Source organism: Varroa jacobsoni, unplaced genomic scaffold (assembly GCF_002532875.2).
Source record: "Varroa jacobsoni isolate VJ856 unplaced genomic scaffold, vjacob_1.0 scaffold_442, whole genome shotgun sequence".
Taxonomy (NCBI): domain Eukaryota; kingdom Metazoa; phylum Arthropoda; class Arachnida; order Mesostigmata; family Varroidae; genus Varroa; species Varroa jacobsoni.
Window position 1 is genome coordinate 97,847 of NW_019213344.1, and position 15,683 is coordinate 113,529.

At 39.6% G+C, this 15,683-nt stretch overlaps 3 protein-coding genes across 16 annotated transcripts; 1 reads left to right on the forward strand and 2 right to left on the reverse strand.

Annotated features, from left to right (window-relative positions):
* Positions 1-29: 29 nt before the first annotated feature.
* On the reverse strand, positions 30-2,362 carry LOC111260471 (uncharacterized; the record flags this gene model as incomplete). The annotated part of the gene is given in 2 exon segments (XM_022833278.2): positions 30-204; positions 2,035-2,362. Coding segments are annotated over 2 exon segments (298 nt in total), but the record flags the coding sequence as incomplete, so codon positions are not given.
* Positions 2,363-2,483: 121 nt separating this feature from the next.
* Positions 2,484-6,761, forward strand: LOC111260470 (uncharacterized). 2 transcript variants are annotated; one of them, XM_022833277.2, is made up of 7 exons: positions 2,484-3,049; positions 3,634-3,774; positions 4,034-4,164; positions 4,617-4,747; positions 5,085-5,248; positions 5,969-6,073; positions 6,357-6,761. In XM_022833277.2, the coding sequence occupies exons 2-7, from the start codon at positions 3,634-3,636 to the stop codon at positions 6,510-6,512; spliced, it is 828 nt and encodes a 275-aa protein (XP_022689012.1). In that variant the 5' UTR covers positions 2,484-3,049; the 3' UTR covers positions 6,513-6,761. The 2 variants fall into 2 exon arrangements, with proteins under 2 accessions (XP_022689012.1, XP_022689011.1); XM_022833276.2 differs by having other exon boundaries at positions 2,497-3,049; positions 5,969-6,196.
* On the reverse strand, positions 4,178-15,611 carry LOC111260468 (polyprenol dehydrogenase). 13 transcript variants are annotated; one of them, XR_015311079.1, is made up of 9 exons: positions 14,995-15,611; positions 12,495-12,605; positions 12,190-12,336; positions 10,176-10,260; positions 9,455-9,628; positions 8,859-9,054; positions 8,354-8,540; positions 7,895-8,150; positions 4,178-4,315 (listed from the first exon to the last, which is right to left on the reverse strand). XR_015311079.1 is itself a non-coding variant. In XM_086968342.1 (9 exons), exons 4-9 carry the CDS (start codon positions 12,331-12,333, stop codon positions 7,959-7,961), a joined length of 978 nt encoding a protein of 325 aa, XP_086824468.1. In that variant the 5' UTR covers positions 12,334-12,336; positions 12,495-12,568; positions 13,722-13,963; positions 14,728-14,986; the 3' UTR covers positions 6,773-7,958. The 13 variants fall into 13 exon arrangements, 12 of the variants coding, with proteins under 12 accessions (XP_086824468.1, XP_086824467.1, XP_022689004.1 ...); XM_086968342.1 differs by lacking the exons at positions 4,178-4,315; positions 14,995-15,611 and adding exons at positions 13,722-13,963; positions 14,728-14,986 and having other exon boundaries at positions 6,773-8,150; positions 12,495-12,568; XM_086968341.1 differs by lacking the exons at positions 4,178-4,315; positions 14,995-15,611 and adding exons at positions 13,722-13,963; positions 14,728-14,986 and having other exon boundaries at positions 6,773-8,150.
* Between the last annotated feature and the right edge of the window lie 72 nt (positions 15,612-15,683).

Sequence of the window (15,683 nt, forward strand, 5' to 3'; positions counted from 1 at the left end):
TGTTGCTGTTGCTGCTGCTGCTGCTGCTGCTGTTGTTGTTGTTGTTGTTGTTGCTGCTGCTGCTGCTGCTACCGCTGTTGCTGGTGGTGCTGCTGACGACGGTGGATTCGGTAGCGTTGCCGTTTTGTTACTTGTGCTCGATGCAGTCAAGGGCGCGGAGAAGGATGGGGATGGAGCAGACGAAGTACGTGGCACCGCAGTATCCTGCCAAAAATACAACAGTACACAAAAACACCAAACAAAACTCACTCGCACTGTTTCCCCTCGCCAATTGTATTCACATCACTCGACAACAACAATAACGACAACAAGTACACGGTAACACAGCATCAACGGAGACGATTCACGAGCAGCGACAACAACAACAACAACAAACAGCGACATGTAGCAACAAGCCTGCACACAAATTCTACAGGATTTATACGTTCGCACAGAAAGTAATCACCCACGGTAACAATAATAAGAACTTTTCAGAGCCCCACTGAGTACATGCTTGTAGGACAGACAAACAAAGCTGACATGACGCCGTTTGCTCAACTTTAATTTTTACAGAACCGCCTTATTAAAGCTTGTTTTTACGAAATCTCGCAAAGTCGCGCAATAGTAATTGAACAAAACTCCATCCTCAACAATAGCGAGGTTGGCTAAGTAAACTCTGAAACTAAATACTGTTTGGCGAAATAAAAAAGCACGTCCTAATAGTAACAATATAGTGGACTAACTTTAATCATAATCCAAGCATCGTAGGTCTACTATCTCTCTCGCGAAGTGTAAATGTGTGTTATCGCATAGAGATATATCGCTGATGACAAAAACGCGTGGCTTGAGAGGACAACCCTAGTTAAAAAACGAAAAGATTGATATGCTAGGCCCAACAGTGATTCCACTATCTATTTTATTTATTATAACTGAATAGGCGAGATATATATCAGAACAAGATATAGGTCATATATTTGCTAAAACTTATTATTATAAGTTATTAGCTATGATATAGCTATTGCCGAGCCATGATACAAACTTATAAGTTTATATCATAGCTCCACAATAACATAGCGGTTCGTAAGTTAATAACGTCCCCAGACCCCACAAAATTTTATTACGATCCAGAACTTCATCATTAAATATTTTCCAGCGACAACATATTACGACCAGAGTTACGTGTCAATTCGATCAATACACTGCTAATTTGTCAATTAAGCTTGAAATTTAAGGCAATGACACGTTTTTATTAAAAACGTCATTTTCGTTCCAACACTTAACCATACAACAACCATAGAACAAATAAAATATGGTGATAATTCATAAGCCCGAGATGCTGACACACGCACCCACACACATACATACAAACACCGTTATACAAAAAAAAGCTCATAAAGTTTACCACTATTTCCAGTATTAAAATCAGTTTTAAAATGTTAACGCCGCTCACTGCTTCTAGTCGCTTAAATTTTTTACCTTGAACCGAGAGTTAAGGTCTACCTGTAAAAACGTCATGGCTACCTCCACGTCCGCCGTTGTGCTAGCACGTGTTCACCGGCGGCAGGACACCAGTTCTCCACAAACAGCCGCAATGGCAGCGTTAACAGCAGCAGCCATAGAGCCGCAGTAACAACACAAGGACACAAAGAGCCTTTTTCGTTAACACAAAGCAGGCTATCACCACCCCTTGCTGTTGAATCGAACAGTGGCTGAAATCGTAATCACCAGCTGGCCGAGCAGGACTGTCAGCTAATTCGCTAACACATTGCCGGCGACTGGAGTTTCACGTAGCTAAACTCAATCTCTGAGTATGAATGGGCTTAGGGTGAGATACGGGGAGGTATGATGACTCAACTGTTTCCCCACACACTGCGAATAGGGAGGGGATCCCATCCATTGAAAGGAGTCCGGCGATACACAATACGTATCATGTGAGTCACATAATACGCTAGCGATCACACGTTATTAAGGCCAATTCATTTTTTCACGATGCTTAAAACATCTACACTGCCACTATTTCCCATAGCCATTCGGCAGACTGTCGAGCTCACTCACCTCGATATCGATCCCATAGAGCTTCTTCTGTAGCCAGAGGTAGTAGCGGGTTTCGGCCTCGACATATTTGTACTTTTCGAGCCAGATGGTGCCGCAGTCTTCGAGCATTTTTCCGGCGCCCATTGTAAATGTCGATTTTCGCTCAGAAGCACAGCCACGAAAAAGACAGGCAGATAAAAGTGGGAAAGTTGACTAAGAATGTCCTCGAAAATCGGTCCGTGTAGGGACGGGTGACGACGGGTTTCCGAGTGCACAGCACTGCTATAACACGCACCCTGCTAGCAATGGGATAACATCGTAGAGAAAGAGAGGACGTTAGTAGGCGAAATTAAGTACGCAGACAGTTTACCGAAATCAGCACTAGATGGCGCGACAGTAGCGTGTTTTCAGCATAACGACAGACAAAATTGAATTTCTCATTATTTTCATTCTGCGTCCTTTTTCGTTAATAAATCTTACCGAATTATGCTACCTTGTGCCGTATGTTGCTTCGTCGAAAGAATCAACTGCATTGAAAATTGGATTTGAGTTATTTATTTGGCGAAATCCAATATGGCCGCTTCCATAGGGCTCATGAGCCCTCCTTCGGCATTCTTGAAACCCATTTCAAGTGAAATTCGACGACATATTGTATACTAGAGAAAAACCATATAAAGAAATGCAATTGATAGTGTTTACGTAATACCATGACCTAATTAGGCGATTCACTACATCTTTTTAAAAGATTCCATTCGTCATGCACGCGTATAGAATGATTGTAGGGCAACTGGTGGATCGCTGACGATACGTGACAGGGAGTGCTTGCGTGTTACATTTGTTCATCTATATCATCTGATAGCATACTACAATATATAGCGAACTGGTTAAGTCGTTTTAACCAGTGACTTTAAAAATATTTACTTGAAAAATCCGCGACAGGGTAGAAAATGCATGCACCTTCTACCATTTGTATCTTTTTATCGCAAGAACACGCTGCATAAGAATCGGTCCTTTCATTTGTCAAAAATCGATTAAAGTAAGTTCTATTACTAAGCAATATTAATAAACTATTAATCGAAAGCTTACGCATTGAATAAGTCGTTACATGAAGTCGTTACATGAAATACTCCGGTTTTTATGGAGGCTACCTTTAATTTAAAGTGTGTTTTGGAATTGCTTACTGAATGCGCTTAAAAATTAATGAATCATTTCGATAGCTGATTTCCTCTGTAAGCAATTTTGTTGTGCCGTGTGTGATGCTTCATCGATCGTTCGATCGAACAGTTAACATATTAACAATCATTTCAGTCATTTTACTGAAAAACAAAAAAGAACACAAAAATTGAAATGGTTTCAAGTCGCAAACGCCTTTTAAGATATTAATTTATTTCGCAATGCAACAAGCACTCGCTTCTTGCATTGCGAAATAAATGACAGACATTGAATAACTGGTAAACAGTACGTATTCCTGTCTACAGAGAACGCCCACTGACGCGTTACAGATTTTGTTATATCTCGGTAACGAACTAATGTGAGAAAATTGCTTGTTTTTTATTATTCATACAACTATTTCTATCGTTGTGATGAGTATTAAACGCTAAAAAATAGTTTAAATTGCAGATGGAGAGCCGCCGGTCTTCGACAGCCACCATGGCTCCTTCAGGGGACGAGTTCCTTCGTAGTATGGCCCAGATACGAGATAAACTTCGGAAGAGATTTCTAAGGAAGCCCCTATACCTCGACGCGGCACATAGTTATGAGGTACACTCACAAATATTTAACTCTAAATGCGAAATAATCTGCGGAAAATTTCCCATTTACGTTGATTCGAACCACACAATCGAAGTAAAAAATACTAAATATATTATACTATCAGTGAATTATACAAATATACGGCAAGGTTTACAGCGTGCTATTGTGTATTGAAATATCAATTGTATTAGAACTATCAACGCAAAAAGGCAACAGTCTCCACTAGGTAGCTTACTCAATCAACAGGTACTGTGATTTACCTTGACAGCTTCTGGCGGTCCGCGAACTGCAATTGGAATTCCCAGAAGGTGCTGCGATGGCCTGGAATGCTGCTGCTGATGTATACACAAACATTCGACGACTGGGAGCGGCGGCAGAAAACTATACCAAGGCGGCTAGGTACGTTGTCATAGCCTGCTTAGGCCTCAATATGCTCGCCCTATGTATTACTGTGAGTTCTGTTAGTCTCGAAACTCCATAGGCCCCTAATATTCTTTTGTATTTTGATCGACGAAAAATAATTAACGTAATGCGCATCATACTAGGCTGCCTGGAAGCAAATAGTTAATATAACACTTATTTATTATATATTAGTACAACAATAAATATAATAAAATAAAGCCTAACTCTCATTAGAAATTAATTTTTTTTATAATACCGAACAGAAATATTTTTTATCTTAATTGCGGTAATAGTAGACGGCAGACCAGAGTTTGGAAAAGGCCTGTACTTTGTATACATTTTGTAGAATTAGAAATAGGTATATACGCGGCATTCGACCACGGGATTATTTCGCTGAAAAATGGAATAACGGATTGAACGGTTTACATAATCGGGGGATCATCTTCCAGAACATACATGAAAGAGGAGCTAAATCTTAAAAAGCTGTGTATGCCATCGATAGAGGATCATTTGATCAACGGGCTCGAGTGTTACCATCGAGCAATCTGCACCTACGAAAAAATAGCCGAAGTGAACAAAGGTTGGTAAGCAAAGTTTTGCAACCACTCTTCTATTTTCAAAATTCAATAGAACCGCTAAATCTTGACAATTTCCGGAAATAATAAAACAGCCTTGAGCACTTACTGTTTTAAACGTTTCCGTAAACAAATCATCAAAATGCTTTGTTATTCACATGGAATCCGAAACAATATCCGCCTAACCTTTGCCGAATCGCGATAAAATATCAAATAAGAAAAATTATGTGTTTCGTGTTTTGTGGTAATTTCATTTTGCAACGATAACTGTGAAACGATACATTAATGATCAAAAACTTAGACCTGCTCAAACAATGAATTCTATCTACATTCTGCGATTAGGATCAGAAGGTATGGCGGGCTCATTATGTTACGAAGCTGGCTCAAAGCTACAGCAACTCGAGCGATTCGGAGAATCGCTATGGTTTCTTGAGCGCGCGTGCCAAAAGTGGCCTGAATCAACGGTGCTGAAAGTCGAATGCTTCCTATTACTTGCCAAGTCACAGGTAAGCGGTTTATATCGACCCAATTTTATGTACAACTGCGGAATACCTTTAAAAAAAACTGTCGATTAACGACTCTCTTACGTACTCCATAGATATGTGCTTACAATTACTTGTCGCTATCCTTTCATTCGTTCGTCCTATATTAGCAAAGGTGTTTATGTAGTAGCTTTTTTTAACGACTACTGTATGTGCTACGCAAAGCGAATAATCATAGAGAAATTGATCTTAGCTTTATGGGGCCCATAAGTGTATGGACGACAATGATCGATTGCAATCACTATAGCCCCATGATAAGGTTATGAAAAATTCGGAACGATTCAGTGCTTAATTAACGGAACTCTGACTACACCAACAGTACTAAAAGTAACTGCTTCTACAGGAGCGATTTAGCCAACAACTTACGAAGACGATTACTATATAAATTGAAATAACTCATGTTTACTGAAAATTAACGAAGTTCGGCTAACCATTATCTTATCCTAAATAGACTGTGCTGTCATATCGGTTCGTGTTGCAAACGTGTTATTTATAATAGTCAATATTATATTTGGTCAATCCTATTCAATGTCATTAAATCTGAATCGGTATATGATGACCACCATGATGCTACCATTCCACGTACGATGAGCATAAAGCTGATTTACCGTCCCATACTACTTGAACATGATAGATTAAGCAGCCTCGATACAGTCATCCAGTAAAATGGCGTTTTTTTTTTAGGTAAAACTGTCAGAGTTCGAGTCGGCGGAAATCACTTTCCATGAATTGGATTCGCTTATTAATGCACACATGGAACGGGCTTCTTTGGAGCATACACATCAGCAGGTGCAGATTGCACTGGTCCTATTAGCTGCACTTCTGGCACCGCCAGAGCATAACCTAAGTCAGGCGCAAAGTGCCTTGTTTGAACGATACAAAGGGGAGCCCGATGAACATATGGAAATTGAGGTGTTTACAATACAGTTGATATTAAATGTTTTTCATTATTCATAATATTCTTTTAAATCTGAATTGAGTATTTAATCAGTTTAATATCGCGAGAGAAATCGTGGATCATAGTAATAATAGGCTCTAAAAAAACGCGTTGAATTCGGTCACAATCCCACAGGTGTTCCTGACGCTAAAGGCTATTTTAGAATGTTGTAAAGAGCGGTGCTTCGAGAAGATGTCACAACATTACGATATTCTAATAGAATTCTGCGACGAGACGTCAAGGTTGATATTGGACGAACTAGTTAAAACTGTCTGCCCATATCATTGTTAACCAGTTCATCACGAGACCCGGCCAGCTATGCCATTGATCCTAGACAACGCCTGCCATTTATATAAGAAACTCGACTCACAACGAGCTTTCAGTTCCCCGACGCTTTTTACTATGTATAATAATAATAGTACTTTAATGAAAAGTGTTTACTTGCGGCAAATAGCTGCACAAAGAGAGAGTAAAAGACATTGATTGATGCATACATTGACCATGAAAAAGATATAAATAAACAATTGTTTGTCGAACTAACTTTGAACTCATTTTTTAACTTAATTAATTGAATTTATTACATGATTCGTTTATTGTTCGCTGAGAAGACGGTACGTAAGACAATGCTTTGGCAAACACCTTGAAAACATTCGTATAAAATACTGTATATGTTGATATACTTGCTTTGTCACTATTGTGAAACTGGCGGAACTGCTCAAGTCCCAGTGCTTAATGAATATAGTTATTATCATACGCTATTACCATACGCCCATCTAAGACCCATAGGAAAGAGTGCTGAAAAAAACTCGGTTTCTTTTGTTCAATATATATTCTGCTATACCACAGACCACATAAATACCGCACAGAGAAGGCTGTACATACCGCATCCCTAAGCAACAAAGTTCAAACAGGGACAAAGTTGCAATATTTCCTCTTCTATTTTTCTTCTAATTTCATTCTATACAAACTTATCTGTTTACATCCACGTGATGCTACTTTGATCGGCTTAAGTGTATTATTTACAGACAACTATTGTCAGAAGCGCCCACCAGTACAGTTCCCTGTGGACGAGCATTTTTTTTCGTGAGATCAGCATAAATTCGTGAAGCGTTACTCCCTGCCAACGCTCACAGCTGCTACACAAAAGGTGCCAAAGCAACAATATCGCACATACGAGTAAAGTTACTTTCGTAAACTCAGCTGAACGACTGAATAGGAAAGTTAATTTGGTGTCGATTGTAGATCTAGCTACTGGACGGGACACTCTTTTTATTCAAACGGATTTAGACCAGAGCAATAGCGAGTCGAATGTACCGCGATAAAGCTGTTGTGACACCGTTATTTTTCTATAGTCCTCTTGAAATTACAGTTTTTTTTTTGTTTAAGACACGCCAGTGCATTTTTGGCAGTCTATGTTAATTTCGATATAGGAACGACTTGAATTACGTGTGGTGGCAAAAATGACTTCGACCTATTCAACCATCTACTTGTTCCCTTGGTTTTTCTAAATAAAAAAGACATGCAGTGTACAATCGCCGGGAAAGAGCTAAGAAATTGGCGTAGAAGACCCACTACTCGAAAACAGTGGATCGTTCCTATAAACTGCTATATGCGAACTATGAACGTGGCAGGTTCCGTGACAGCAAATCTAGCTAGATCTATCATTAACCTACCAAGGACTTTCTTCTTTTTGCATCATCAGGGCAGCTTGCAGGAAATACTTCTCGCCTAGCCACCCTATTGATCTACCAACAACCATGGAGCTAGCAGATGTCTCGTTAGTTCGTAGAGTTGTCTGTTAAATTTGCTGTCCATAGTTTTCTTGGCTGGAGGTACAACCTGACAGTTTTCCATGTACTGGCACGTTACGTTTTCCATCGTTGTTGAAAGCAGAGGAAATAGTATGGTCTCTGAAGCTGTCATTGGACTCTGAAAGAAATTTCAACATTGCATTAGGTACGTGCGTTTAGGTAACTATTATTGGGTACACATCTGCACGTTGCTACAGGTTGATGCCGCGAACTAGCAAAAGGTATCGTTAAATTATGTTTACGTACATTTGTTCAGTTTACATAATATTGAAAATATATGTTTGGTGAAACAACGAAGGATTGAGTATGTTGTCAACTTACAATGAAAGTGATGCGTCCGATAGTTTTAATCAGTAGACTGCCATAGAGACCCGTGTTTACGATTCCTGGGTGAACTGCATTGACAGTGAAGCCATATTTCTGGAATAGGCTAGGTCCAACATGACGTGCGTATGACACGAGTGCAAGTTTTGACTGGACGTAGCCTAAATAAGGACAGTAGCCTTCGCTACGTTACCGGCGCATTTCCCCAATTAGTATGAGCACAGACTCGTGTGTTATATATATATATATATATATATATACGATCCGTAAGGCCTTTGTGATTTAAATTGCCCCATATTCGGTAAAATATCTTAGTTGCTTCAGTATGTACATACTTTTAGTAGGATGCCCGTAAATTAAGATTTAAAAAGTTCATGTATGTAATGTAAATAAATGATAAAATGATGTAAAAAAAATAATAAAAATGTAGCACTTCGCCGAGAAATTCAACCAACTGCAGGTCACACTTTGACGAAACTAGTTTGTTCGTTTAGCTACGTACTTGAACATGAAGTCGTCTAAGTTGCAAAAGTTCACATAATGCACTGCTGAGGTAACGAGCACGACTCTTCCCTGTTTCGTAGACTTCAGTTTAGCCTTAAGTCGATCTATTATTACAATTGGTGATAAATAGTTGACTGCTTGCTGCGATTCGAAATGTTCTGAAGTGAGGCGATATGATCCTCCCAATGTACCAGCTAGAAAAAGACCACAACATTCATATTATATACAATTTGACAGAATAAACAAATTGTTTGAGTGAGGTATGGCAATATAACCGGTAACACGACAACTTTTGACTATCTACCAGAGCTATTATTGCTATATTCACAATATATACCTTGATGGCGTTCAGCCAAAAAATGGTCGAACGAATAATGGTTATTTGACAATGGACTCATTTTGGGCGCGTGATAAGGACGAGGACTAAAAGCATGAATGATTTAAACTTTGGCTTTGACCGTATTCGATTGTACTTTAGCAATTCTCTAGGCTGGCGTCATCGTTGCACTTCTATAGTTGATAGCTATGGCGAACTATCTCTTCGCTTCTATATGTTCCAATTATTAAATTTTAATTCGAATATTATTGGCGTACCGTTACAAACGATTCCGTCCAGTCGACTAAATGAGACGTTGACCTCCTCGCAGAAACGGACCGTATCTGTCATCGATTCGAGATCAACTTTGAAGTACTGATAACGCGATGATATTTTAGAGATGTCCTCAAACGACTGTCTGAGTGATAAATCCTTCTCCGACCTTCGACCCGCTAGAAGATAATAATAATAGCAATTGGAAATGACTGAACATAAAAGTTGCGTACTAGACGCGCACTGGCAATTTGGGCCAGCGACGCCTTCAACTTATGCCTAACACAGAATGGAGACGCGTGCGTATCTATACGTATCGACAGCGGCTGCGATCCGGGTAGCAGTAAAAGCTCGAAACTGCGCTGAAGAAAGCATCGAAGGTTCGATAGAATACGTCTTCCTATAGTAAAAATCAGAAAGAGCACCCTGAACGAATTTATCAGGAGTTAGCGAACGCGCGTGTTCAAACCCAGAGACATAATACATATGAATCTTGATCGATACGTAACCCCCGACGTTACGCTCATGCGTTACTTTTAGAAATGCTTATTCGACGATTGAGAGTAATATACGTCTTCGGCTAATTTCAACCCATTTAAAGGAGTTAAACTTCATTGTTCTAACATATATAGTATATCTGCTAGGCTTGCTTAAGAAGTAGACGCAGTGTTGTAAATGTTAATGCAATACATTTTCTAATTATGAATGTTCTGTTTGAGTACTAACTTATTATGACAAACGACCCAAGTGACAAAAGCCGCTCAACGACCTTTCTACCAATTCCGCCCATACCACCGGTTACAATAAACACCTGAAATAGCAACAGCCAAAGTACTAAAGTATTTTGGGTTTTGTAGATCTATCGTCTTTCATAGCTATGTATCGAATGTTTTATAGTAGTGAAAAGAGTAACTAATCGGAGTACCTGATATAACCGCTGTAGCAGCTCCATTACACAACTCAACCACGTTCAATATTTACCCGCTCGTTCTTTTTATGCTATGCTCGAAGCAGTGCGTCGTATTGGATATGAACAGAACTGAATATGCGGGCTGCTGTCAGCAGTTCGTTCCTTTGACTAACGAAAAGAACGGTTTGTACTGTCCCAGAAATCACATATTCTTTAGCCGGACTTGAATCAAACGTCGAAGCCACTTAAACTCCGGGAACTTTCTTTGGGCACAAGTGCACAGAGAGATAATGGTCAATGGGTCTAAGTTTAACTAGCGACACTGACTATCGTAACTCGGTGCCTTTTTCAGTCGAAACCATCCATAGGTTACTGTTGACCTTAAGTCCGTTTGCAGTCTCTCACAGTTCGTTTGCGCACGGTTACCCTCGTATACTAATGAAAAACAAAACAATACGGTATCTACCATAGGATACCTCTGCGTCAGTACAAATTTCACTAGTTGCGAGCGCTGTTGCCGTGGAACTAGGTGGCGAACATTCGTAGAAATCTATGTTTTTATACCATCTTGGTAGATTTCTGAGTGGCATTTAAGATGGCACTAGTAATAAAAACAATAAACTCGGTCCAATTTAGACTCGCTTAGAAACTCATTTGTACAGGAGAAGTGGACTGCAATAGACGGTAATACTGCTCAACTCCCGTTGTTCGGTCAAGTTTTTGAGTCACTGCTGATAATAGCCTTAGCCACTTTCTGTGACCCTCCCCGGTATTATCAAGACCCGGCTAGCCGGGTCCATACGCCTGCTGCCTACTCAAATAACCTTTTAGGAGTCAGCGAACGTCGCTTACATCTTCAGCAACCTCTATCAACCTTCTGCTTCTATGTGCATATTGCTTGTATGGTAACTATCCGAAAGATGGAAGCATTGAATTCCGATGCGCTTTGGTACCAGAGGTCTACAATACGCCGACCGATATAGACAGGCCTTTATCTACTGTAGTGTTATTTGGCAAGCGTACGTCGGAAAGAATGGCAAAGGCAAATTAACAAGCTTTTCAGGCCTTCACTAGGACAGCACTGATTTGATTTGTTTTCAAAATATTCCTAACATCATAATTTGGTATCTCGTTAATCTGGGAACATCTAGCAACAAACCAGCTCCTACGGCAGGGTCGTGTAAAGCCCACATTGCTAAAGCAAGCTGCCGGACTACATGTTGCTACTGAAGGTCGCCTGATTTACCTATATTGGTGTTTTCACCATTTATGCGCGATACTGGCGTGCCATAAACCATTGAACTCGGCGGTCGATATCACGCTGGCGACGGTCCAAATCAGACCTCGGTCGAGGAACTTTTGTGTTAGAATAAATGCTTTGATCCTTTCATTTTCATTTTGTGGTTTTTTATGTTCAGCTTTTTTTATGTAAAAAATACATACAAAGAACCTCGACGTAAATGTTTCCTATGGCCAATCCGCTATTGTTCTATTTTTGACAGCAACACAAGGTCTCGTTTTAATTAGTGAACAGTCATTTATAAGACAGTAGAAATCAATTGAAGCATATACGTTGCTAATCAACTGGCAGACTATAAACGAAAGAGGATCAAATCAACCATGAATAGCAGGTAACCTCTAGTTCTCGGAAATATTCGTCGGCTTTTCTTACTCATAGGATCGCTGGTTTATTTCCCAGCTCATCAAATAACGCGTGGAAGGAGAAGCACAGCTGACGAAGATCGCATTATAAAGTACATTGAACGTATGTTTGATCAAATCTCATAGTGTTTAAATTATAGAGTTAATGACGCGCGGAAGTACTCTTACCTTTTGTTCCTGTCTAACGTAGTTGAATTTTTTCGTTGGCTGGCCATTGCAGTAGCTGAAAATCTGTCGCATAAATATCCACGTACCGAAGCTGTACACGATAACATACCCATACAGTCGTAGCAACACAGTATAGGACAGCATATTCTGTTCAATTGAATGAATATATCTTTAATAATCGGCTGGAAAATAATACACAGTTTTGGATTTTTTTCTGCACCGCAATTGCGTGAATCAATATGGATATGTAATACGCCACTGACATAACCGATACATAACCGATGAAATAAGTAAAGCATGCTTACCTGAGAAAGGTCTTTTGTCTTGTGATTCGCGCAGTCAGGACCTGATGCTATCGAGCAACGTATTCCACACAGATCTCAGAATAGACAAGCAGTAGCTACTTGAAAAATATGCTATGACATTGTGCATGTAGAATTATAAAATGAAATAAAAATATAGAGAATCATTTCAATGACTTTTGAACGTTAATATTCACAAGAGTCTTTCTGTGTTTTCAAGATAACGAGACAGGCAAATTGGCTTGAAACCGACGTAAGTGAAGACGATCTCACTGGATGGAAGGTCAGAAAAGTGGATTACACTAGTCTCATACAATTTAATGAAGGAAGAATTTCTACGCTAAAAAGGTTACCAAAAATATTAAAATGGACCTGCAGGTTATATGTCATACGTTTAGCTATTGACTGACGTATGCTTTTACCCCAGCATAACCTTAATACCTGTCCTTATAATGCTGCAGCGGTAACGCCTTTGCCTGACGTGGTGGTCTTGGGGGCCTCTTTGACGGCAATGCCGAACATAAACATTCAAACATTTGTTTTAGACGCAAGACCTTATAGCACCTAACACGATTTTGTGTTTCTTTTTACGTGGGGGGTTTTCATACGCGTCGCATCTCTCCTGGTACCGAACCGAACAGCTCGCAGCATAATATAATTTGGACGCTAGGTACTCTACAAATTTTATGGGCACAAAACCTGCACAACTTAAATCGTTGCTATCAAATGATCGAAAATATTCCCCAGATTTAACGATTTCGATGGCAAGCTTGAAAAAACGCGCAGCTACCATTTGCCTGCATGAGAGATTATATACTGAATGTAAATGTTTTGAGCTTGACGCTGCCTTAGTCCAGCATTGTCAGGCCGCTGAGTCCCGGAAAACACAAAACGAAGTGTGCTTACGTCCGGTTTCGGAGACCGCCTTAGGTACCGAACAGTAGTACCATCTACTAGCGCAATTTGCTACTAGCCTAAAATATTTTGTACTGTGAACCTCATTTAACATATAGATCGCATAGCCCAGAGTCGGTATCTAAAACAACGAATAATCTGCACAGCTGCTTAATATGCTCTTAACCTCAGGTGCTATAAATGAGCTTAGCGTGGAACCGAAATTGTACCATAAGCTAGTTAATAATAGCAAAGGTGATAATAAGCAATTAATTTTCCATTTATATAAACACAAAGTAAAATATTCGTATTTCGCGCTTATTGACAAGAATGTACCTTTTTCACGTCAAAAACCGTCGGCAACATCCCCTCCTAAGCGAATCCCAAAAAGGAGCATATTTGCAAGAGAAAAATGCTCCAGTGTTTCTTCTTTCGTGAAGTCAATCCATTAATACCAAAATAAGTAAACATTCAGAATGTCAATGGGACTAGTCGAAGGTTGTTTGCTTGTTCTATTCCAACGATTGATGATCTTTTACTACACCTCACCCAATGCACTGACTCACTCTGCTAGAATACTAAAAAACGAAAAAATTGTGAAACCCTTTAGTACACGTAACAGTTATTGATAAAATGGGCGAGCATCTCTAAACCCGTTTGTTCGGATAAAAGCAAAACATTCAGCAACACAATGCTAAATAGTCGACTATATATTTCAAACGGCAATGCGTCTGCATAAATTGATACTACTATTTATCTTTTAAGCTATCATTTTTTGTTATTGATCGCCGGTTGCTTTTTTCAACTACGAATGCCGTTTGTATTGAAGAAATCATTTGCTCCTTGCACGACTTGTATTTTTTTTTTTATTTATAATCGACATGAATGATTTATGAACTTCGATTACTGCTTACAAATGCAGTACAATTCTTCGCGTAATAGAAATGGGCCTACATTAAACGAACACGATAGATTTGTTTGTTCAAACTATCGGCTATACGAATAATCTGCATCGTTAAAAATCGCCACTTCCGCTTGGATTGAAAGACTACAAATTTTATTTAGAGAAAGTTCACAAGTTCACCCTTATTAAGAGACCACCTGTTGAAATTTTCAGAATAAAAAACTAAAAAAAAAGGCAATCCACTTCACAATGGCGGTACCCAAAGGAAAAGTACGCCTGTACACAGGAAACATCTTCCAACACAAATGGTAAAAAGATAACGTCTTTATAGGATTTTTTTTTACCAACTTAAGATAACCATTGATTAGAGGAAGTTGTAACTGATCGTTTTGATCAGACGCTGCAAATTCAATATTACTAAAACTAATGTATACATACTTATTGTCCTTCGCTGTTACCAGCTTTTTCCTTTTACCGGAATGAGAAGTTCTTTGGCACGTCATTTTGAACCATTCAATTGTAATATTGTTTTACCGACAAATATTTCGGTTCGGTGCAACATCTCTATTTCCATATCTCTAATACGTAAAATTCTATCTGTCATTTACAGTTAGATTTTGTTTGATTATTTTAACACAATTAGTCCACTTAGCGAAAATCGTTATTTCCAAAGCTAACCGAACGCCACTGAGACTAATCACTTACTGTGCGATTTTTTCTCTTCTAGAAAGGCTTGCACCTATTGTTAGGAAGGAGCCACCGCGATAGTTCCAACGAACCAAATATCTTTTGCCTCCTTTACAAAATAGCTGTTTTTGACCACTCACTTTAGTATTGCAGCATATTATTTGATCTGTCAGCTGATTTCAAATGAAATTGGCCTGTCAAGAAGACCTGTCAGTTACGCAAATATTTGCTGTAATGATCTTTCATCGACTGCAGTAATGGCTGCCTTGCAGTTGTAAAATGACGGAAGCGTTATGGTGTAGATGCTACCCTGCATCCTTTATTACATATTTAATTTTCTATTAAGTGCTTCAGAAAGAAGTGCAAGTGAGTATAAACGATATGGTGCCGGACAACACCTCCCAACGACAGCTCAACCCTACGCGGCCCTACGCTGGCCGCGTAACGCCTCTATTTGCTACGGCCAGGGCAAAATATGCTCAAACAAACACTGCGCAGGTAGCAATCCGCCACGCCCTACTAATGAGCCGCACAACAACAAGAAGGCACTCAGGTTTGTTTGCAGTTTCGCCATGAGTTAGCGCTGTGCGAAGTTCGGGGGCTAATTCAGGGCTGTACATGCGGACTAGTACCACCTAACAGCATTAGCTGACTCATTTTCGAAATTTCGCGGGTCGCGCTAGCAACGCAGGTACGGCGGCGGCGGC